At 46.7% G+C, this 24962-nt stretch overlaps 1 protein-coding gene across 1 annotated transcript in view; it reads right to left on the minus strand.

Moving 5' to 3' along the window:
- The window catches only part of IFNLR1 (interferon lambda receptor 1), a 27175-nt gene continuing 2213 nt past the window's right edge, over positions 1-24962 (minus strand). The window contains exons 3-9 of the mRNA XM_021714507.1: positions 24828-24954; positions 19357-19480; positions 12015-12217; positions 4732-4874; positions 2503-2662; positions 1851-1981; positions 1-774 (exon numbers count right to left, since the gene is read on the minus strand). Coding sequence (XP_021570182.1) covers positions 1-774; positions 1851-1981; positions 2503-2662; positions 4732-4874; positions 12015-12217; positions 19357-19480; positions 24828-24954 — 1662 coding nt within the window. The remainder of the gene's footprint in view (positions 775-1850; positions 1982-2502; positions 2663-4731; positions 4875-12014; positions 12218-19356; positions 19481-24827; positions 24955-24962) is intronic.

Here is a 24962-nt window from a genome sequence, read left to right on the forward strand (position 1 = left end):
TCACCTGGCCATGTAATGCCCCAGTATCCGACCCCGCTCCTTGGTCCTCTGGGTGCTCGCAGTCCCCCACATGCCAGCACTACCATCTTCAGTTTCTGATTCCCTCTCATCCTCTTCCTCTTCCTCCTCCTCCTCTTCCTCCTCCGGGCTGCTGTCCCAGCAGAAGGTCAGTGTCTGAAGAGAAACTGGGGGCTCCTCAGGGACCAGGCTCAGCCCTGGTGATGGGGAGCCCCAGGTGGCCCAGGAGGAGAGATCGTCTTTCGGGAGCTCTTCCAGGAAACCCGAGTCCTTGGAGGATTCAGGTGGTGGGAGGGGTTCCTGGTGCCCATCCTCACCTGGCCCCCGGACTGGCCCCTTTTTGGCCAGATAGCCAGAGGACCCAGCCTCCTCCCAGGAGGAGAAGTCCCCAGTGCTGGCCCAGCTTCTGCCTGAAGAATCCCAAGCAGAGGAGCCTTCACCTTGGACCAGAGGAGTCCAGGGCCTCCCTGAGTCCACCTCATCCACCTGAGAGTGCTCCAGAACCTGGCGCTCTTGCCCCAGGAAAGGCTCAAGGTAGGGCTGAAAACTGACTCCATCCTCTATGTCCTCCTTATCCTCCTCTTCCTCCTCTGTACTGCCTTCCGGTCCCCCCTGCTGGGTAGCAGGGGCTCTGACTCTAGGGGTCAGCCTCACTCTTCTGGCCAGTTCCTTTTGGGGACGGAGGAACAAGTCATCTGGAGACTCAGGTCCACTGGGCTGTAGGGTTGCCATGGGGTGTCTGTATCCAGAGAAGTCCTGGTTGGGAGAGGAGAGAGAAGAGCAGAAAATCCAGGCTTTCCTGAAATACGATTATTTTAACGTGGGTTCCCCTAGAAACAGACTTGAGACAAGGATTCAAGCGTAAGCAGCTTCTGTGGGAGTTGATCCCAGGACATACCAGTAGCAGAGTGGGCAATCAGATGGCAGTGGGGGAGCAGCCAGTAAGGGGGGGTATTATGAATCAAGTGACCACCAGGGAAGCTGGTGCTTAACTCTGCGGCGACCCAGGGAGGCACCAGAGCACATGCACCTCAGAGCCATCCTGTAAAGGGGGGAGCTTCTGGGGTACCACCCCATAGCTCCCCTCAGCCCTTGTTGAGGGATGTAAGAGCTGGCAGCAAGGCCAACTCCCTGACCCTTGCAGCCTGCCACATGCATGGACAGTGTGGCTCTAGCGGTCGCAGAAAGTCCCCAGGGGTAAGTGCTGGGAGCTGCAAGTCCACCTGGTAGGTACCTTAACAGGATGGCTGAGGCGTGGGGCTGGGCACAGATCTGTCTTCCAGAGGCTGTCACAAAGCTCCCGAGGCTTTGTGGGATTCCCCCACAGGTCTCAGAGCCAGGAACTTTGAAAACGCTCTCTCTGCCCACCACCCTGCCATAATACAGGGACACTCTGAACCCATCCTCAAAGCCCCTAGTCCCATCGACGTGTCACTGAGCTTGCCTGTGGCCAAGCTTCATTGGCCTGCCCTCACCTGAACAAGGCTGACCCATCTGGCCTCCCAGGCCCCAGCTGCCCCGGATTCTAAGGGAGTGACCCAGCAGGCAGGGGGGAAACTCCAAGGTTGGCATGGGTGTGGCTCACCCTAGGTTAAATGATAAACTAAGTGCTGGGATTCTTCTAAGACCTCCCCTTCTGGTGCCCCCGACCCCCACCCCCGGCATCTCTCCATCCCTTAAGGCATTTCTCCCTCCCGGGCCTATTTGCTATTTTATTAGGGGCTAACCCAATGCATTGCTAAAGGTGGAAATAGGAGACGCTTTGCAGGACCATCTCCTGTCTGAATGACTCCTAACCTCAGCTCCCACCACACATCCCAGTTTTGTCATACCAAAGCCCATGGCGTCTTTGTCCACTGAAACCAGGGGTCACCTGTGAGGCGCTTCCAGAACAAACCCCCTGTGGCCATTACTAACAGCAGTAGTAGCAGAAGTAGTGGCACCAGGAACACCCAGTTGGCTCCTAAGGATGAAAAAAAAACAATAACCACAGAGACAGCATCAGGGGCTCCCAACTATCAAGCACACGTGTGCTGAGTGCATCACATACATTGTCCTACACCGTGGAGATCAAGGTTCGGAGAGGTTATGTAAGCTGCCCAAAGGCACACAACAAGTGTGGTTTGAATCTAGGTGAGTCTGTCTCCAGGCTCATGCTTTTTTTTTTTTTGAGTTGGAGTCTCACTCTGTCGCCCAGACTGGAGTGCAGTGGCATGCTTCTGGCCATCACAGCCTCGACCTGCTGGACTCCGGTGATCCTTCCACCTCAGCCTTCCAAGTAGCCAGAACTACAGGCATGCGCTACCTCGCCTGGCTAATTTTTTAATTTATTTCTCAGGCAATCCACTTGCCTCAGTGTCCCAAAGTGCTGGGATTACAGGCTGAGCCACGGAGCCCGGCCCAGGCTGATGCTCTTAACCACCGCATCACAAAGCTCCTGAGGCCCAGAAGGAAAGTGCCCGCTTCTGGCCACTCTGTACCCACCTGGGGCCTTCAGGAAGAAGCAGGTGGGCGTGGAGAACTTGCTGTATTTGAGGTTGGTGAAGGTGTAGATGGTCCTGGCACTGAGGCAGTGGCGCTGGCTGGTGACTGGCTGGAGGGTGATCTGCACTGGCTGGCCATGCGGAGTGACTGGAAACAGGGTCTGTTTGGAGAAAAGAAGCCGAGATGAGCTTCCTCCATGGGGACCAGTCCTGCACAACCAGGACAGGCTGGGAGCAGTGGGCAGGGTAGGGCTGAGAGCTGTGATCCTTCTTTTCTTTTCCTGCATGAAGCACATCCCAATACCACCTGGCTCCTTTTCAGTTGAGTCTCGAGTTAAGGATGGCAGGGGTTCAGAGACAGCCTATGTCTGGGCGTCATTCCTGTGTGCACCCCACCAGGGCCAGCGGTCCCCACTGGGAGGGTCAGATTCCTCAGGCTTCCCACCCCAGGCCTCCCTGTCTATCGGGGGTGGGAAACTCCGCCATGCACTGACCAATACAGCAGGTACTGGTCCCTTGCGGCTGCCAAGCACTTAAGATGTGTCTGGTCCAAACTGAGATGTGCTCTGAGTTCAAAATGCACATCAGATCTCAAAGACACAGTGAAAAAAAAATGTAAAAGCCTCAATAATTTTTATTGTAATTATGTAATAAAATGATAACATTCTAATGGATGAAATAGAATCTGTTATGAAAATTAAATTCACCTGTCTCTCTTGGCGTAATTCAGCATAGAACATTTAAAGAGGCATGTGTGGCTCACATTCTATCTCTAATGGACAGTGCCGGTCTAGAATACTTGTGTGGTACCTGACAGCAGGAGCCACACTGCCTAGGGACCTACACTCCTAGGATCTAGAGTATTCAGGAGATCAGGGGTGTGAATATTGGTTTAGTGGAAGCAAGGATGAACAAGAGGCCTGGAATAGTGGCTCATGCCTGTAATTCAGCACTCTGGGAGGCCAGGAGGATTGTTTGAGCCCAGGAGTTCAAGACCAGCCTGGGCAACATAGTAAGACCGTGTCTCTACAAAAAAAAAAAAAAGGGTGGCCGTGGTGGCATGCATCTGTAGTTCCAGCTACTGGAGAGGCTGAGGAGGGAGGATTGCTTGAGCCCAGGAGGCTGAGCCTACAGTAAGCCATGATAATGCCACTGCACTCCAGCCTGGGTGACAGAGTGAGGCACCAACTCAAAAAGAAAGAAAGACAGCTGGGCTCGGTGGCTCAGCCTGTAATCCCGCGCTTTGGGAGGCTGATATGAGTGGATTGCCTGAGCCCACGGGTTTGAGACCCGCCTGGGCAACTTGGAAAGACCTTATCTCTACAATAAATCAAAAAAATTAGCCGGGCGTGGTAGCGCATGCTTGTAGTTCTAGCTGTTTGGAAGGCTGAGGCGGAAGGATCACGGGAACCCAGCAGGTTGAGGCTGCGGTGGCCGGGAGCGGCCACTGCACTCCAGTCTGGGCGACAGAGTGAGACTCCGACTCAAAAAAAAGAAAAAAAAAAAAAAGAACTAACAAAAGAAGGGTCAGTGAACTACAGCCATGGGCTAATCTGGCCTGACACCGGTTTTACTGGAACCTAGAGACACCCATTCACTTTCATATTGTCTCTGCTCGTTTTGTGCTATAATTGCAGCATTCAGTCCCAAGAGACCACAAGGCCCACAAAGCCCAAAATATCTACCAGCCTACTGCAGTCAGCCTTCTGCAGAAAGAGTTCGCCAACCCTCACCACACATAAGTAAATACAGATATACACACATACATACATGGAAAACAAACCTGAAATTGGATATGCACCAGAGTTACTCGTGGTCATCTCTGGGTACTTTTGGTTTGCTTCTTAGAGCTTATCTGTATTTTCTGGTTTTTCTATCCTGAATCTAGTGATTTGGCAAGTAGGCCTCTTGTAGCTCATCATACTTTAATCAGATTTGATTACAAAAGAAAAAGGAGAGATTCATAATTAAAAAAAAAAATTAGCTAGCAAGCTGCTGTGCCGTTGGCCCTGTACCGTGCAGGGGCAGGATACCCTCCCATACTTGGTCTTTGGTAGACAAGCGTAGGGTGGGCCACAGGCCAGCCGCACTGTGTACAAGTCAGGGCTGCCTGCCAGGAGTCAGGGGTATCTGGGGAAGGCTTCCTGGAGGAGGCGTGCAGGAGCAGGCTGGGAGGGTGAAGAGCACTGGGGTTTGGTGGGGTGGTAGGGGCAGAAAAGGGGCTTCCCACCTTGCTTCTGGCTCCCTCCTTCCAGAACTCCACCTCATACTTCAGGTCTGATGGGGGCATGCAGGGGGGAAGCTGGAATGTGGCATTGGCACTCAGGATCTCTTTTGTCAGGGTGAGCACCAGGACGGGTGGGGCTGGCTCCACTGCAGAAACAAAGCAAGGCTTGTCAGTACCCTCTGGGGGCCACACTGCCTCCGTCCAGACCAAAGAGCTCTCTTGGAAAGAGAAAAGCAGCTAGCATGTGCCAAACAATTCCTGTGCACGAACTGTCTTTCAGTCATCTTAGTTAAGCCTCACAGTGATCCTGGAAGGAAGAGATCACTATTCCCATTTTGCTTTGTTTTGTTTTTTTGAGTTGGAGTCTCACTCTTGTCGCCCACACTGGAGTGCAGTGGCTGCTCCTGGCCACCGCAGCCTCGATCTGCTGGGCTCTAGCGATCCTTTCACCTCCGCCTTCCAAGTAGCTGGAACTACAGGTGCACACTACCATGCCTGGCTAATTTTTGATTTATTGTAGAGACAAGGTCTCGCCAAGTTGCCCAGGTGGGTCTCGAACCCGAGGGCTCAGGCAATCCACTTGCTTCGGCCTCCCAAAGTGCTGGGATTACAGGCTGAGCCACTGAGCCTGGTCTCACTATTCCCATTTTATAGAAGGGAAGACTGAGGCTTAGAGAAGGGAAGTGACCTGCTAAGTTCACCATTGACCTGCCTTTACTCATGCCATCCCTTCTGCCTGGGTGCCCTCCACGTGTCACTGGACCGGCAGAGTCCCGTCCATCTGGATTCATTTCCTATTGCTGCCACAGCAGATTACCACAAACATAGCAGCTTACAACAACACAAGCTTATTACATCACAGTTCTACAGGTCAGAATCTCGGAGGGCTCAACTGGTTCCTCTGCTCTGAGTCTCACACCTGGAACTGCTGGGGGCGAACACACATCTGGGCACCCCCAGGTTGTGGGCAGACTCAGTTCTTTCTTTGTGGTTGTAGGGCTGGTTCCCATTTCCTAGCTGGTTCTTAGTGGGAGCCTCTCTCAGCTTCTGAAGGCACCTGCATTTCTCCTCATGTTGCCCCTCCATCTTCAAACCAGAAATAGTACAATTGAGTCCTCTTCACACGTCAAATCTCTCTGACTTCCACTTTGGTTACATCTCTTCTTCCTCCTGCTGGAGAAAGTTCTGTGCCTTTAAGCATTTCTGGGATTAGAATGGGCTCATCTGTATGGACCCAGGATAATCTCACTATTTTAGGGTCTATGTCTCAGTCTGTTTTGTGCTGCTATAACAGAACATCACAGTCAGGGTCATTTATAATGGACAGAAATTTATTTGGCTCATGTGTTGGGAGCCAACATCTATAGCTACATGGCTGAGGCCTGTAAAGGCCCATCTGGAAGATCGCCTCTGACATAGGATATCAGTTATACCTATGATATTGGCGAGTGATTGGTGACCAGTGTGCATACATGGCAGTAAAACTTATAAGTAAATCTCAATACACCTGATGGAAAGTGCATAGCAGAATTATTTCTCTCTGTCTTTCTAAGTTTTACTTCTTTCTAGATATTTTTTAACTTCTATTTCCTGGTAGACTGGGTAGTCAGCTCTTGTTCCCGAAAGCTGTTTGCCCTAGGGCTAAGATTAGAAACTAAATTACCATGATAGTTTTGTCGCCCTGCCCCTAGCCAGGTAGAACGTTTTCTTTTGTTTTGTTAATGACTGAAACTCTGTCTGCTTCAGCCCATGGTCGCCATCTTGGCAACCCTGCATTTCCTTGTTCAAGAGTGTGACAGCTACTATTTGATTTTTAGAGTAGACTTGTTAGGATAAAATATATACATATACACTCATAGCTGCGTAATCTATGCTTGCTGTTTTGTTTCCTTTTGCTACATTATTCAAGTGTAATAGTTACTATATGATTTATAAAAGAATTAACGATAAGGTATTAGCTTAATAGGATATAGCATAGTATTAAAGTCCAATAACTAGATCATATAAAAATTAAAGTTTAGACATATGAAACATATGAATTATAGTAAAGTTTTGTAGTTTAAGAATAAGTTTTAACTAAGTTATAAGGCATTATGTTAAATTGTAATAGGATAATAGTATAACTAACAGTTAAGTCATTTAACTAAACTTATAGATTATAGTATAGTGTTAAGTTGATAATATTAATTGTTAAAAATATTGGGAATCAGTGAACTTGGATTGAACCTAGAGTTAACTCAGGAAAGTTTTTTGTATTAATCAGGGTATAGAGCAAAGAGTATATTATGAATGATTCATTGAACATTATGGAAAACACTTTGAACGATTTGTATTGAAATTGTGCACCTGTGACCTTAATGTAAGCACGGTAGGCATCATGGAATTCGAATTGTTTGCTTGGAAATTGCAGATCTCGTGGTGGTCTTGTGATGCATAGTTTGTAAAGCACGAAACTTGTACGCCCCCAGTGAGTGATTATCACATTGCTGGAGGGTATAGAAAATGGTATATAAGTTGGAAAATGTTTGAATAAAATCGGCTCCAGTCCTGATCAGACTGTTCCCAGAAGATCTGCCTCCGAGTGGTCTTCTCGCTGTCCAGATTCTCTGGTGCGGGTCCTAACCCACCCTTGGTCAGTGCTGGTCACCGACACTCATGGTTCTAGAAGCTGGGAAGTCCATGAGCATGGTGCTAGCATATGGCAAGGGCATTTGTGCTGTGTTATCCCATAGCAGAAGGTGGAAGGGCAAGAGAGGGCGGAACTCACTTCTACAACAACCACTTTTGTGATAACAAACCCACTCCTGAGATGATGTTAATCCGTTCAAGAGGAAGCCCTCATGGTCTACTCACCTCTTAATGGTCCCATCTCTTAATATAATTACAATGGCAATGAAATTTCAATGTGAGTTTTAGAGGGGACATTCAAACTATTAGCAGTCTACAACCTTGATTAAAATTCCTTTTGCTATGCAATACTAACATCTAACAAATTCACAGGTTCCAAGGTTAAAGGCAGAACACCTTAGAGGATCATTCTGCCTACTGTGGTCCTCCCTCTAACCCCCAAAATTCATGACCTTTTCAAAGGCAAAATACATTCACCCCATCCCAAGGTCTCATCTCATTACAGCATCAACTCAAATTCCCAAACTGACAGTATCTAAACCAAGTTCAGAGGAGATCTGGGCATAATTCAACCAGCACAACTCCTTGGGCACAATTTCTTGCCATCTGTGCCAGTGAAATTAAATAATGAGCAAACTGCTCCCAACATAAACTGGTGAGACAGGCACAGGATAAAAATTGGAGACATTTGGGTTCAAACATGGGGAAATGGAAGGAAAAATGATGTCATGGTCCAAAGCAGTCTTGAAAATCCAGCCAAGGAAACTCCACTAGGTTTTAAGGCCTGGGGACAATTCCCACTGTCCTTTGAGTTTCTGGTTTCACCCTGAGTCACCCTTCCTTATTCACTAAAGGTAGCAGGTATTTGCAGCTAAGTCGTTTTATCAGTCTGAGTCTCACCAGAAGAAACTGAGGAGTCTGACAGCCTTCTTTTTCTTTTTTAGTTTCCTCACGCAGCACTGAAAACAGTCTTCTTTGATGTCACATTCTCTCTGTCCCTTTTAGTCCAAGCTGGCAGTGTTTCTGTGGATATAAAGTTCTCAAGAACTACGTGGGTCTCCTGTAGATGTCATGTGATCTGCTCCATTAGATGGAAGCCAGGTCCACAAGTCTTTCTTGGGATAAGCCCTTCTCTGCTTTTGGCTTCGGCTGACATGGCTGAGGTACAATGTACTTCTGTTTCCTAGATGTCCCCTGGTTTGGTTGAGGGGGACCTTGAGTCATACCCATAATCTGAGTCTTCTGTGTAATGACTGAATACTTGGTTCTTCGATCTTTCTGAGGTTTTAGTAAAAAATGGTACCATCACACGCACGGCTATTTCTTGATGTCACCTTTTGGAAGCCACCTCTTAATTTTAGTGTCGTTTGCCAAGTGCATAGGTCAAGAATTTCTCAAACCATCACATCTTGGTTCCTTTTTGTTTAAGCTCTTCCCTCAATTTCTCTTTCTCCTCTCACATTTTACTATAAGCAGCAAGAAGAAACCAGGCCATGCCTTTAACATGTTTTTCAGGTATCTCCTCAGATAAAAACTAAAATTCATTGTTTACAAGTTCTGCTTTCCACAGTCCTGCAGGACATAAATCTGCTAAGCTTTCTGGCAGTACCTTACAAGGATGCCCCTTCCCCAAATTTTCGGTAACATACTCCTCTCCTTGTGTGCCCTAAACGTCTACATTTCTACTAACAGTTTCCTCACAATGATTTATTCTTGAAAGTGACTGAATTTTCTCTGTAATGTTTCACATCTCCTTCTGCACCCCAAGAGCAGAGTCTTTCACATCCACATTTCTACTGAAGGCCACCTAGGCTTGTCCAGTGGTTTGAAGATGGAGGAGGCAACGTGACAAGGAGTGAGGCAGCAAGAGAAAACAAATTGCACCACTCTTCAGGTTCTCACTGAAATGCCACTTCTTCCATGCAGCCTTCCCTGACTCTCGGCCAGGGAGTCTCTGACCAAACATCATCTCTCCCCAATGTTTGTGCTTAGGGTAAACATGTGGCTTCTCCATGATGCCACTACTTACATGTTCAGGAAACATCTGCTGGGTGCTGACTGTGTCAAGCTCTGTAAAGGGAGCTGAGGAGAATGGGGAGATGAGGCCTCCTTAGTCCTGACCCCAAGGAGCCGAAAGCTAAGAGGGAAGTGAGATATGCAAACTACCAAAACTCCGGAAAGTGATCAGGTCCACAGATGAGAGCAGGACAAGTGTGAAGGGAGTGCAGAGGTGGAAGGGTCATTCTGGCTTGGGGTGTGCTGCTGAGGAATCAGGAGAATTAAGGGAGGAGGCAAAAATTGTATTGAAAACATGTAACCTCCTTCTTGTGTCTTTCCTTTCATTCTTCTAATCTCTTATTCCTATCCATTCAACCATTGTGTAGCTCATCTGTCATTCTCCTATACAGACAGCCTTCCTGACACCCCAGCCTTCCTTTCCTTCAATTTATCCATCCTTCCTAACCCTCCTTCCTTTCTTCTTAATCATCCTTTCTAACCAATTTCTTTCTTTCCTATCCTTCCCTTCTTCTTATTCACTTATACTTCCTTTGAGCTAGCCAGTCACCCTTCTTTTCTACTCATCCATCCTTCTCAATCATCCATTATTCTTTTCTTTCTACCCACCTGCCCTGTTTTTCCTCCCTTCTTTGCTTCTCCTTCACTCCTGCCCTTCCTTCCCTTCCTGAGTGTCCAGCTTTTCTTCTATACTATCTTCTGATTGATCCACCCATCTGTCTTCCCTTCTGTGATGGTTGATTTTATGTGTCAACTTGACTGGGCTAAGGGATGCCCGGATAGCTGGTAAAACACTATTTCTAGGCCTGTCTGTGAGGATGCTTCCAGAAGAGACTAGCATTTGAATTCGATTGAGTAAAGAAGATCTGCCCTCACCAATGTGGGTAGACATTATCCAGTCTGGCAAGGACTCAGACTGAACAAAAAGATGGAGGAACGGCAAATGAGCTCTCTTTTTTCTTGAGCTGGGACATCATCTCCTGCTCTTGGATACTGGAGCTTCTTGCTCTCATGCTTTGGGACTCTGAAACTTATACCAGCGGCCCCTCCGGTTCTCAGGCTTTAGGCCTCAGACTGAGTGTTACACCATTGACTCCTTTGTTCGCAGGCCTTCAGATTTGGTCTGCATCACACCACCAGCTTGCCAACTGCCTATAGTGGAACTTTCTGACTTTCATAATTACATGAGCCAATTCCCAGAACAAATCTCCTCTTCTATCTGTTTATATCCCATTGGCTCTGTTTCTCTGGAGAACCTTGACTAGCACACCTTCCCATCCTCCATCTCTCCATCTCTCCTCGTTTCCTTTCCCATAAGCATCTGTCCTTCCCCCCCGGCCTCCTTCCTCTCCACTCTTCCATCACTACCGCCTTCATCCTCTCCATACTTCCTTCTGACTCATCCATCCTTACCCCCTTTTATCCATCTACTCAGCCAACTTCTCTTGCCCTACCCATCTTTTCTTCCTACTCTACTGACACCCTTTATTCAATCCCTCCCTCTCCTTTCTTCAAGTCCTTTTGCTCTCAAACATTCTGAGAAGCCTGAGCAGAAAGTTATAGCCCTAAGCTCTGGAAAGATATTGTCTGGGTGTTTATTCTCTCTTGTTACTGCCTTTCCCTCACTCTTGAGTCTGACCCAGGCCTCGCTCAAGGTCAGAAAAATCTAAATGTATATCTCATACCTACCAGTTACTAGTGATATATCCTGGCAAGTTTCTTAGCCTCTATGAGTCCTGTTTTGTTTGTTTGTTTATTTATAAACAGGATTTCACTCTGTCGCCCAGGCCAGAGTGCAGTGGTATGATCATAGCTCTCTGCAACCTGGAACTCCTAGGCTCAGGTAATCCTCCTGCCTTGCCTCCTGAGTAGCTGGGATTACAGGCACACATCACCATACTGGCAAATCTAAAAAAATTTTTTGTAGAGATGGGGTCTTGCTATGTTGCCCAGGCTGGTCTCAAACCGGTCTCAAGCAATCCTTCCACCAAAGCACTGGAATTACAGGCGTGTGTTACTGTGCCCAGCCAGTTTTGTTTACTTTTAAAAATAGGTTGATGAAAATGAACTTCACAAGTTTGCTGTGAGGATTAAAAATAAACTGGGAAAAAAGTGTTCTCCACATCCAATGTTGGGTTTTCTGGTGGTAACCATGGAAGATTTTTTTCCTCCCTATTTTTGTCTTCTTTTCCTCCAAAATTTCTACAGTGCACAGAAAATGCTTTTTCAATCACAACTTTTTTAAAAAATTATTTTTCAAAGTGAGAAGTTAAATAAATAGGAATTAAGGAATAAGTATATAAAATAAATTTTAAAAATAGGAATAAGTATATAAAGCACCTTGTGTGTCCATGACCAAAATGGTGCTCAACAAGATAATAAACATTGTTAGCAGGAGGTACAAGCTGAATTGCTGGCTGACTGGAACTCCCCTAACTCTCTGACACACTACCAGACACGAGCCCAGCCTTTGCTGGTCCCTTGCCCCGTCTCACCAAGGCTGGACCTGGGGCTGGCGCCCATGGCAAGCTGCCCTCTGCTTTGAGGAAGTGGAAGACAGATGGTCAGGGCCGCAGCGCCACTGAGAATGTTCTCAGATGGTTTGGAGAGCCTCCCATTCAGTCCCTCACCCATGGACCTACCTTCAAAAAGGTAATCCAGGTACTTGGATTCCACCCAGGGGGACCAGGCACTGGGAGAAGTCGCTCGCACACGCCCCTTGAACTTGTTGTATAGGTCCTGTTTCTTCAGGCACATCAGGGAACACACCAGCTCCTTGGTTCCTGTACACTTCTCCACTCTTCGCCATCTGGGGGTGGAAAAGCTGAGGGAGGAGACAGGAGAGCTTGGGCCATGGACTCAGCCTTCAGGGCTGGGGAACTTAAGAGAACAGGTGACCACTCATCCCTCCATTCAGCCCAGTTGTCTACTGGTCCATCTGTCCTGACAGGCAGTCATTGGCTGAGCAGGTTCTGGAGCCAGACAGATGGCAGGGTGGGATCTGGGCCCTGCCCCTCACTAGCTCTGGGACCACAGGAAGGTCTCTGCCCCTGAGTCTATGTCTCCTCATCTATTACACTGCCCTCGCAGGGTTGTTGTGGTGCTGCTATTGCTAGTACTAGTGGTCACTGGCACGTGTTTACTCACCCAGGCATTTATGGGCCACCCTTATGACCTCATTTAGCTCGAATTACTCCTTTAAAGGTCCTATCTCCAAATATAGTCACATTGGAGGTTCGGCTTCAACATATGAATTTGGAGGAGAGGGTACAATTCATTCTATAACACCCGATAAAATGGATTTTAGCAAATTAAAAATGTTTGCTCTTCAAAAAAAAGCAAAATTCTGAAGAAAATGAAAAAGCCAGTCACTGAAAAAAAGATATTCACAACATATACACTGACATGTGACCTGCATCAAAAACAGACAAAGAGCTATTATAACTCAATAATCTGAAAACTATCTAATAAACAACGGGCAAAATAGTCATTTCACAAAAGGAAATACATAAATGGCCAATAAGCACAGGAAAAGATGTTGAACATCATCAGTCATTAGGAAAATGTAAATTAAAGCCATGATAAAATACTGCTACACACACTCTAGAATAGGTCAAATAAAAAAGACTGACACGGAGAGACTAGACCTCTCGCATATTGTTGGTGGAAACAAACAATGGAAAATGGCTTGACAGTTTCTTGTAATGCTACACATTCAGTTACCAAACACATTTAGTGTTCCTAGATTCTACTCATGGATTTTTATCCAAGAGAGGTGAAAATATATGTCCACACAAAGACTTTTACATGCATAGTCATAGCAGCTTAATTCATAATAGCCCTTTTATGGATTTCATTGAGTTGAGGTAATTGTGGTTAAAGGAGGTAGTGAGGGTGGGGCACTAATCTAGTAGGACTGGTGTCCTTATAAGGAGAAAATGAGATACCAGGAGTGTCCACACACAAAGAAAAGGCCGTGTGAGGACACAGTGAGAAGATGGCTAGCAGCAAGTCAAAGAAAAAGGCCTCAGGAGAACCAAAGCGATCAGTGCCTTGATCTCAGATTTGCAACCTCCAGAACTGTGAGAAAATACATTTCTAGTATTTAAGCCACCCCGTCTGTGGTACTTCGTTATGGAAGCTCTAGCCAACTGAAGCAGATTTTGGTATCAGGAGCGAGGTGCTGATATAACAAATACCCAAAAAAATGTGGAAGTGGCTTTGGAATTGAGTAATGCGTACAGGCTAGAAGAGTCTTGAAGTGCATCAGAAAAAGCCTGGATTGTCTTAAAGATACTGTTTGGGAACCAACCATGCTGCCCATCAAAACTAGGCTGGATAAAAAAAATGTGGTACATATACACAATAAAATATTATGCAGCCATAAAGAAGGACAAACATATGGACTTCTCAGCAACTTGGATGGATTTAGAGTCTGTCATACTCAGTGATCTAACACAGAAACAGAAAACTGAGTTCCACAGGTTCTCACTCATAAGCAGACCTTGAACAATTATCATAATACTATAAGAAAGGGATTGGCAGTAGTGGGAAACTGCCAAGGGAGGGTGGGGTGGAATTGGCAGTAGTGGGATTCCGCCGGGAGGGGCGGGACACACCTCATCAACAAGGGTACCTGCATAATGAATACCTAACCCTATATTTGAATACCTAATCCTGAATTGTACCTCATAACTTTAAAAGAAAAAAAAAAGATGCTGTTGGTAGGAATATAGACATTAAACATAAAGGTGATTATGCGAGTCCCCAGATGGAAAGGAGGAACATATACTGGAAACTGGAGGAAAGGCGATCCTTGTTATAAAATGGCAAAGAATTTGGCTGAATTGTGTACTAATGTTTTGTAGAAGGTGGAAGCTAAAAGAGACAATCTTGGATATTTAGTTGAAGAGATTTCTAAGCAAAATGCTGAAGGTGCAACTTGGTTTCTCTTTACTGCTTATAGTAAAATGCGAGAGGAGAACAAAAGGGAACCAGAACATGAAGTTCTGAAAAATTCTCGGCCTATCCATGGTACAAAAACTGAGAAAGTATGTTCTGGAGAACATACCAAGGTTATGGCTGGAAAATCATTTGACAAAAAGATCATGAGTGCAAATCGTGGATTTAATCAGTCAGATTAAACTAGATATAGAGATGGGATTATACCAGCAGAGGCACTGCCAGGGTTGACTAAAGGGGACGGAGACGGGACAAAATGAAGGAAGGCTGTCAGAACTCTGGAACTCTACAGGAGGAGACAATGGAGTTATTTGGCTGTGAACATGTGTTATCCTTCAAGATTAGGAAAGAAGCCAGGCTCGGTGGCTCAGCCTGTAATCCCGTGCTTTGGGTGGCTGAGGTGGGTGGATTGCCTGAGCCCGCGGGTTCGAGACCCACCTGGGCAACTTGGCGAGCCCTCATCTCTACAATAAATCAAAAAATTAGCTGGGTGTGGTAGTGTGAGCCTATAGTTCCAGGTACTTGGAAGGCTGAGGCAGAAGGATCACCAGAGCCTAGCAGGTCGAGGCTGCAGTGGCCGGGAGCGGCCACTGCACTCCAGTCTGGGTGACAGAGTGAGACTCCAACTCAAAAAAATAAAAATAAATAAAAGATTAGGAAAGAATGTTCCAAGGGAGAGTCAAAGGTCAGTAGGATTGTCATTACCACAAAGGCCTGGGTACAAGGCTGTCTCCTCTTTAGTTTCAGCAAGCCAGGTTGCTGCTTTCCAGTCTCAGGGGTGCAGTCACTACCCAGGGTGATGGGAGTGGCAGAACATTAAGCCAAAGAGGAATTTCCTGAAACTTAAAATCTAAGGTTCAATTCCAGGTCTTGGGCTTGTTTGGGACTTGTCACTCTTTTCTCCTTTCCCCTTTTGGGATGAGAAAGTCTATCCTTTTTTTTTTTTTGAGTTGGAGTCTCACTTTGTCGCCCAGGCTGGAGTGCCGTGGCACACTCATAGACACTCCAGTGTGACCTGCTGGGCTCCAGAAATCCTTCCTCCTCAGCCTTTCAAGTAGCCAGAACTACAGGTATGTGCTACCACACCCAACTAATTTTTGATTTACTGTAGAGAAGAGGTCTCGCCAAGTTGCCCAGGATGATCTCGAACCTGTGGGCTCAGGCAATCCACTTGCCTCGGCATCCCAAAGTGCTGGGATTATTAGTTGAGCCACTGAGCCTGGCTGAGAAAGTCTATCGTAATGCCTGTCCCATCATTTTATTTTGGAGGCACACAACTTGTCTGATTTCACGGGTTCATAAGTGGACAGCAATTTTGCCTCAGGATGAATAATAAACAATACCTGATTTAGAACATATATAGATGCTGGAATGGGCTAAGACTTTTGGGGCAGTTGAGATGGGGATGGATTCATTTTGCATATGAGATGGACATGAATTTTGGAGGTCTAGAGAACAGGGCATATGGCATTCCTAGTATATTAATATCTTCCCAGAATTGGAAACAACCCAAGTATCCATTGATGGGAAGATGGATTAAATGGTAGTACAGTCATATAAAGGAACACTACACAACAATAAAAAGGAACTAAGCCGGGTGTAATGGTGCATGCCTATAATCCCAGCACTTTGGGAGGCGGAGACAAGAGGATTGACTGAGTCCAGGAGTTCAAGACCAGCCTGGGCAACTTAGTGAGATCTTGTCTTTATAGTAAAACAAAAAAATTAGGTTGGATTGTGGGGCACGCTTATGGTTCCAGATACTTGGAAGGCTGAGGTGGAAGGTTAGCCTGAGCCCAGCAGGTTGAGACTGCAGTGGCCTGAACATGCCACTGCACTCTAGCCTGGGTGACTGAGTGAGACTCCTACTCAAAAAAATAAAATAAAGTAAATAATAAAAGCCGGGCTCGGTGGCTCAGCCTATAATCCCGTGCCTTTGGGAGGCTGAGGTGAGTGGATTGCCTGAGCCCGCAGTTTCGAGACCCGCCTGGGCAACTTGGCGAGACCTCATCTCTACAATAAATCAAAAATGAGCCAGGCATGGTAGCGTGTGCCTGTAGTTCCAGCTACTTGGAAGGTTGAGGCGGAAGGATCGCCAGAGCCCAGCAGGTCGAGGCTGCGGTGGCTGGGAGCGGCCACTGCACTCCAGTCTGGGTGACAGAGTGAGACTCCAACTCAAAAAAATAAAAAAATAAAAAATAAATAAAATGAATTAGCCACTAATTCATGTAACAATGTGGACAATGTAGATAAATTTCAGAAACACTGTCTTGAGTAAATGGAGCCACGAAAGGATACTTCCTATACAAATCGATTTATATGAAGTTCTAGGGCATGCAAAGTTAATCTATAGTTTCAGAAAGCAGGTATGTAGCTGGCTAGCTCTAGAAGAAGAATGAATGCAAAGTAGCATGAGAGAACTTTCTGAGGTGATGACAATGTCTTATATCTTGATTGTGGTGATGGTTACACGTGTATACACATGTCAAAATTCACCAAACTATATTTTTAAATGGAAGCATTGTAATCTATGTAAATAACTCAATGTTGATTTTGAAAGCAAAATAGTGTGTGTCTGGCTACTTGGAAGGCTGAGGCGGAAGGATCGTTGGAACCCAGAAGGTTGATGCTGGGGTGGCCGTGAACGTGTGTGCCACTGCACTCCAGCCTGGGCGACGGAGTGAGACTCCAACTCAAAGAAAAGAAAAAAGAAATGTGCATTCTCAGTTACAAACATGTCCACCAAAGAAATAGAATTTTAGGGAAAATAAATGTAACCAAGATAAAGAATATAAATTAGATGATGAATAATCTCAAATCATGAAAACACATTGAGTTTTCTTAAAAACCAACAGTAAAATCTATTTCATTTAAAGAACAGAAAAATGAATAGATAAAAGAAATATGAGAAAATTAGACAAATATTGAAGACAGAAAAAGAAGATCCAACATACAAACAATATGAATCCCTAAAGAAGAAAACCAAGCTGGGCTTGGTAGCTCAGCCTGTAATCCTGTGCCTTTGGGAGGCTGAGGTGAGTGGATTGCCTCAGCCCACGGGTTCGAGACCCGCCTGGGCACCGAGACCTCATCTCTACAATAAATAAAAAAATCAGCCAGGTGTGGTAATGCATGCCTGTAATTCCAGCTACTTGGAAGGCTGAGGTGGCAGGATCGCCGGAGCCCATCAGGTCGAGGCTGCGGTGGCCAGGAGTGGCCACTGCACTCCAGTTCGGGTGACAGAGTGAGACTCCATCTCAAAAAAAAAAAAAAAGAAGAAGAAAACCAAAGCAAGAGAACTAAAAACTATAATTTAAGAAAACATTCCTGAAATAAAAAAGACTTGGAACCATGTAGTAAGATAGAATATTATCTAAAATTATCTGCCTAGAATGAATAATTAATGCCAGTGCATAGTCTAGTAAAATTGCAAGATTTTAAAGAAAAAGAAACAATCCTTTAAACAAAAAGAGCAAGTAACTTAAGAGGCAATTATGTATATCTTGGGATAAAGAAAGTGAGTAATAAGTAACAATGGGTCATTCTAGTTCTATCATCTCCCACGTCCTTGAGAACAAGGATTCTCAGTGTGAAAGAAAGTGAATACAGATATCATATAGAATAAGTTAAGTAAAAAATCCTAAAGGATGGAATTTAGATTGTAAGCATCAGTCTAAACTCAGGCATTTTATCTTAAAAATTATGTACGTGTGTGTGTCTATGTGGTATATATATATATGTGAGTGTGCTTTTATCCTGTCTTGCCTATTTATAAAGTATCACTGGAAATTCAATACTAGATAAGAGGATGTGTCTCTTGAGAAAATAATTTCAGCTAACATGGAAAAAAACAGTTAAGATATCAGCATTTCACAATCCTCACAGATGTTTAAAAAGTATAAAAGAAAAGGGAAATATTATAAAGGTCCAGAAAATAGACTTTAAACTCCTTTAAAGATTTATTCTAGCCACACTGCATCTAGCTACGTGACTTGGAACAAAAGACACCCTTAGCGCTTCAGTCTCCTCATCTGCAGTGTGGAGTGCTGAACCCATCTTCACAGGGCCATTGTGAGATGATGCATTTAATGTCCCGACACTGTGCCTGTTGCAGTAAGTGTTAGGTACTTTCTGCTTCTTGCTTTTGAAAGGCTCTCTGTCCTTGCCCAAGGCGGCTCCCCGTTCACATACGTCTGGATTCTACAGACAGTGGCACGTGATGAAACAGGGAGAGCACAAGCTTTGGGGTCAGACAGGCGTGAGTTCCCCCTCTGGCTCCATGACTAACTTCCTCAGACATATCACGGCACCTCTCTGAGCTCAAACTCCTTGTCTTTAAAGTGGGGGAAACACAGAGCCTGACTGGTGATACTGGGGGGAGGAAGTGAAATATTCATGTAAGGTCCTTAGCACATGGCCTGGCCCAGAGCTGTAGTTCCTTCCCTTCTTGCTCTATCCTCATCACCAATTCCAATGAATACCCCTCCCCCACCTTACTGTCCTACAAAAGGACTTCCAATGATTCCCATCCAAGTTCCGTTTTCAGATTCCCCTGAATTAGCAGTGGTGCCTGGGCTTCCAGGCTGAGAAGGATCCCAAGGCTCCATCTAGGTTCCAAGGGGAAGCATGGTCATCCAGCGCTGCCTAGATTCCCGGCTCAGCAGGGGTCTCTAACAGTTCCTCTGTCATTAATTTCCCCCACTGATTGGCTGGGACAGACCCAAGTACTTCCTCCAGCCAGTCAAGAATTCCACTCTCTGACTCTCACAGCTCCACCCACGTCCCCTGCCCCATGCCAACTTCTCTGAAAGATCCACCCCCAACCCTGGCAGGCTAATCACCTGAACCCCGCTCTCCATTCAACATCGCTCCTACCTCCAGACCCTCTCAAATGCTTGCCACGTGCCATTCCTGTGGGGTCCAGAGAACCAGCTGGTGCTGCCCACGATGGATGCAGCTGTCCACAGGAGCCCCTCCAGCCCCGCTGCCTCCCGACCCACCAGCCCGGGGGCTCCCCTCTACCTTTTATAGGCCACAAAATAGGTCACGTTCTGGGGGTTGCCAGGCCCCGGGAGCCACGTCAGGTACACACTGAAGTTCTGGGAGACCAGCGTCACGTTCTGAGGAGGGACCAGCTGGGGTCTCCCTGGGGGGAGAAAGAGGTCATGAAGCCTGGAGCTCCTGGTGGTCTTGACATGGGCCACTCTAAGTGGAGGAGTGGCATGAAGGGCAGTCAGGTGCTTGCTGAGTTTAAGCTCCCGTCTACTCTGGCACAGGAGTTTCCACAGAACACCATGGAAGAGGAGTTGTCTCCTGGCACTCAGGGAGAGCATTCCTGAGGGTACCAAGGAGCAGGAGCTCTATCATCTTCTCAGCCCTGTCACCAGAGCTTGCCTGCTTTGGTCCCTGTAGGCACATAGTAGGAACACAATAAATATTTGTTGAGCAAATGAGTAAATATTAAAATAACATGAGTTACTCCATAGGCTTCCTAAGTGGTCTCTCTGCTTCCAACCTTGTGTGAGGGGAACGACACAGCAAAGGCTGCTACCTCGGCACTAGAAGTAGACACACACCAAATGGCACAAGTCAGTGGCCAGAGAGGACTGAAGGCATCTCTCCCTCCTGGCAGACTGGGGTCCCTGCTATCTCTCTGCTTTCTTTAAGGTAACCACTCAGGCATTTGCCTGTGAACTTCAAGTGCCACGCCCTAGTCTCTCATATATCCTACTAGATGCCATGTTCTCACTTTCTCTCTGTCTGACCCTTCATTCCTACCTTGTTTGAGCCAGGAAGGTTTGCCCTCCCCAGTCAATGCTCAGGATCTGTAAGTGGTACATCTTCAAACTGATTTCCTGTTGCAGTGGTGTATTGAATTTGCACCTTTCATGTCAAGAACCAGGGGCTACCCCATGCTGGCTTTTCCCTGGGTCCCTGAGAACAGAAGGCTGGGCTCCCAGTGCCAGAGCGATGGTCAGGCAGACATAAACTGGACACAGGCCAGGCAAGAGCCACAAGGACGTCTGTCAATATAAACAATTCTGAGGGACCCCTGGTCATGGGTCAGGCAACTAGACATTAGGTAGCCCACCAGGTAAAAGAAGTACCCTGTGAAAGGCACGCTGTAAATACTACGCCTTTCCTGCTAGAGCAGGTTGCCAGTCACTCTACCACTGGGGCCCCAAGTCAGCTTGGGGTGCTCAAAACCCTCGTCCCAATGTGGACAATCATTGCATATTTGAAGGTATATTTCTAGAGAAGTTTAGGTGGCACCTGTAGTCATTATTTATTTTACTATTTCATTTTTGTACAACTTCCAGATTTGTGGATGTAGCTTTCTTCTTAAAATTCACTTTAACTTGAAAGTATGTTTTTAATTCTCCCTACATAGTTACTGGACTGTACACACACACACACACACACACACACACACACACACAGTCCATTATATATGGGGGTATATTTAAATGTTGATAATGTACTTGCATACTTAAGAGAATGTCACATTGGACTCCAGAGTGGTTAAACGCCAAAACACAACATCTACCATTTACCTTTTTCTGTTGGCTTAAGAGAGGATATTTGACAGCTTTACCTACTCCTACAGACTCACAGAGTACATGTATTTTTTTGTTCTCAGTTCTGCTCTACATCCTAACTGTAAAAAACACTGTCATAATCTGTTATGTGAAAGTTCTTCAGCCAAATGTTGGATGAAATGCCTGCTCTGAAGTCTCAGATCACTGCCCCATCTATCATTGCTTTTCACTTTGGTTTGTAGAAGAGCTTGAAAGCAGAAATACCAGTCAACAACTTTTATACTATTAAAAGAATTTTTTCCTTCTTAAGCACACAGAACATCTTGTCCCTCCGTCCACTCTCCATACAGCAGCAAGGGTTACAGTCAAAGTTAGAACATGCGGTTCTTCTGCTTAAACCCTCCAAAGGCTTCCGTCTCACTTTGGGTGAACTCCAAAGCCTTGACCATCACCTCCAAGGTCCTACCTGGTTGACCCACTGCTCTCCCTTCGCTTCCTCCTCTCACCCACAGGGGCCTTTTTACTCTTCCTTGAGCAGCCAGATCTGCTCCCACCCCAGACCTTGGCACGTGCTGTCCACTCCCCCGGACATCCGACATCCACATGGCCCCCTCCTTTGCTCCCTCTCCAACTCCTTTGATGCCACTGTCTCAGTGACACTTTCCCCGACCACCTCTCTGGCCTCCATTTCCCCACCTTGGTACACCCTCCTTTGTTGGGAGCGAATGTGATGTGGGGAGCAGATGAGCACTGTCCCTGTAGCAGGCCTTGAGTAAAGGCCCCAAGCGAAGGCAAGGTCTTGCTTAACGGCCCCAAGCTCATAGGCAAGATCTCTCTTGGAAGTTCTGCATCCTAGCCAAAAGCAGGTTGTGAGGGATGCAGCCTGCTACGTGAAATGGTGTCTCAGATGCCCACGCATCCAGGTGCACATAGAACAGATAAAGCTATAGCTACAACAAGATAGCTGCAGAACAGCTCGCCTTTTAGGTAGCAATATAATTCCGTTACAGCTCCCTCACACTTTGAATCCCTTCCAACTTCCCTTGGGTTTGAGCTAGTTGGGGGCCACTTCTCCTCCATCAGAGGAAAGTGTCTCACCTGGCCCCAGCTTTTCTTTATGTCTTTATATCTGTGTCTAATCTCTCACCACTCTCTCTCAGGACCCTCAAGGCAGCTGCACAGGCCGTGGTACTCCTCATTGTTAACCCTCATCTTTGGAAACATGCAACTGATAACACCACTCCCCAGCTTCACGCCCTTCCCTTGCCCCCAGAATAAAGTCCACACTCCTTATCAAGGTATATGAGGCACTGTCTGACATGGCCTGGTCAGCCATCCCACTGCTTTCTCCCGATGGCACCCCTATGGGCTCACAAGGCTGCAGCCAACCTTCCTTCCTGCTGTTCCCAAGCCACTGCATTCTTGTGGATGACTTTGAACTTAAGTGTCCATGACTGCCTGGTGCCCACCATCTAATCTTTAAAAGACTTTACTGAGGCCAGGTTCAGTGGTTCAAGCCTGTAATCCCAGCAATTTGGGAGGCTGAGGTGAGAGGACTGCCTGAGCCCAGGGGTTTGAGACCAGCCTGGGCAACTTGGTGAGGGCTTGTCTCTACAATAAATCAAAAATTGGCCAGGTGTGGTAGTATACGCCTGTAGTTCCAAATATGGAAGGCTGTGGCGGAAGGATCGCCTGAGCCCAGCAGGTTGACACCAGGGTGGCCGTGAGCATGCCACTGCACTCCAACCTGGGCAACAGAGTGAGACTCTGACTCAAAAAAAAAAAGACTTGCAATGTCACTTCCTCCAGGGAGTCTTCCTTGACACCTTAAGAGGTGGTGATAATAATGACAATATGTGTAGTATGTTCTGTGAACCAGGTTCTGTGCTAAACACTTTGCCTGTATTTTCTTTTTTAATCCTCACCACATCCCTAGGAGGCAGGGACTAATTATAACCATCACATTGTAGATGGGAAAACTGAGGCTCTCTCAGCCAATAAGTTGTAGAATCAGTTTCCAGCGCAGGCCTAGCCAACTCCAAAGTCTGAACTCTCACCCATCCTTGGTCCTCTGGGCTTCCATGGGACCTGTCCAGCTCTGTTAGTCCCACATCTATTGCCCACTATTAGTCAACACCTGTTGATCACTGTGTGCCAGGGGTTTCAAAGAGGAATACAGCTCATTCCTGCCCTACTGAAGTCCATGGTCAGGTGGAGAATTCAGTGCCCTGAAGTGTCACAAGGGCCATCACGGAAATCCATACAGGTTGCAGAATGGCATCCAGAAGGGATGGCCCAGTTCTACCAATGGCTCATCCCAGCCTAGGCTGCTTGTCCCTGAGCGCTCAGACCCAAGTGGGGGTTCCTGCTTCCACCCATCCTGTGTCCTCTAGCTGGGACTGGATTGTCAGGTTGCTAGTGCTGTCACTGCTCCCAGTTTCTGGACTTCCTAGCTGGTGTCTGGCAGGATGTCAGTCTGCCTGCAAACTGTTTATACACTTCCCTGTGGGCATAACAGTCCCCAAATTTGAGCTTGGCCACATCTGAAAAACAGCAACTAGAGTGGTTTCCGTCTATTGAGACTTCAGAGGGTGCCAGGTTAGCTCTTATATGCAAAACCTCATTCAGTCCTCAGGACAAATCACCCTATAGAGTAGATGTCATTCATTCTCCTTCCATAGACGGGGCAGTAGGTCCAGAGACAGACATTAACTAATTTGTCTGAGGTTACACAGTTGATGTGGAAGACGGGATTTGAACCTGGATCTGGCTGCATTTCACTCTAAACCATCACACCATAGCTTGTGTTGTGTACAGCAAGTATTCCTTGAATGAAAGTACAGCCAGGTCCAGGCAAGAAAACTATTGGGTTTGCCAGTGAAACAGGGAGCAGAGGATCTCTCTCCTTCTTCCACAGGTGCACTGTCCTTCATCAGCTGCAAAAACATTCAACTGCTGCAGAGGCCAGCCTGGTGACCTAGCGATGGACAGCTTGTTCCAAGTGCCCACTCCAGAGGCCAAAGCTGGCCAGGCTCGCTTCAGCCCCAGTCTTCTCTATTCTGTGTGTCCCACTTCTGTTATCCTTCTTGGGCATTTCTCTTGACTGTCCTGAGTCTCAATTTCCCCATCTGAAAATGGGGAACAATATCTATGTCATAGGATAACTGGGTTGTGAGGCTTTTTTTTTTTTTTTTTTTAGTCAGAGTCTCACTCTGTCACCCAGGCTGGAGTGCAGTGGCACACCCACGGCCACCACAACCTTGACCTGCTGGGCTCAGGTTATCCTTTAGTCTCAGCCTTCCAAGTAACTGGAGCCACAGGCACATGTCACCACAGTCGGCTAATTTTTTTATTTATTATAGAGACGAGGTCTTGCCAAGTTGCAAGGCTGGGTCTTGAAGCCCTGGGCTCAGGAAATCTTCTGACCTTTGCCTCCCAAAGTGCTGGGATTAGGTTGTGAGGCTCAAATAAGACAACGTGGTGCCCAGCACAAAGAAGTTGCTCAGTAACTGTTGGCTTTTGTGACTATTAGATTATGTCCCAAGACCTTTCTAGCTCTTTAAATTGTGAGCCTAAGACTAGGAAGATATCCTGGGGCAATTCAAGACCTGTCCTTCCCTGGGTTGGCTGGAGTGGTGGAAGGCTGGGGTTTGGAGGCTGGGTCTCATGGCAAGTTCTTTTGTATCTGGCCATCTTATGTACCAGCGGGGTGCCCAGAAGAAAGGTGTCTTGCTATAAGAACACAGCACGGCACAGACTAAGCCAGGGCTGCATCCTCCCAGGCCTGGGATGAAGAGGAGGGGACCTCAGTCTGTCCCACTTTCCCTACTGTCTACATTTGAGGGTCAAGTGTGGTATCAGTTACAGGGAACAGTGCTGTAGAAAGACTTAAAAAGCACTTTATAAAGAAATGCAGTTGCTTTTAAAACTGCCGCCGTCTTTTTTCCAGCTCACCTGAGTTGGACCGGAATGAGGAACCTGGATGACTTTCCTCCGGGAAAGGAATTTCAAAGACTCGGTCTTGGTTTAGTCCTGGGAAGTCGCCAACCGGTGGCAGGTGGGCAGGGCCGATCGCACCCGGCTCCGGGG

The sequence above is a fragment of the Carlito syrichta genome, unplaced genomic scaffold (genome assembly GCF_000164805.1).
Source record: "Carlito syrichta isolate Samal-C Ts95f unplaced genomic scaffold, Tarsius_syrichta-2.0.1 Scaffold305659, whole genome shotgun sequence".
In the NCBI taxonomy this organism is placed as follows: domain Eukaryota; kingdom Metazoa; phylum Chordata; class Mammalia; order Primates; family Tarsiidae; genus Carlito; species Carlito syrichta.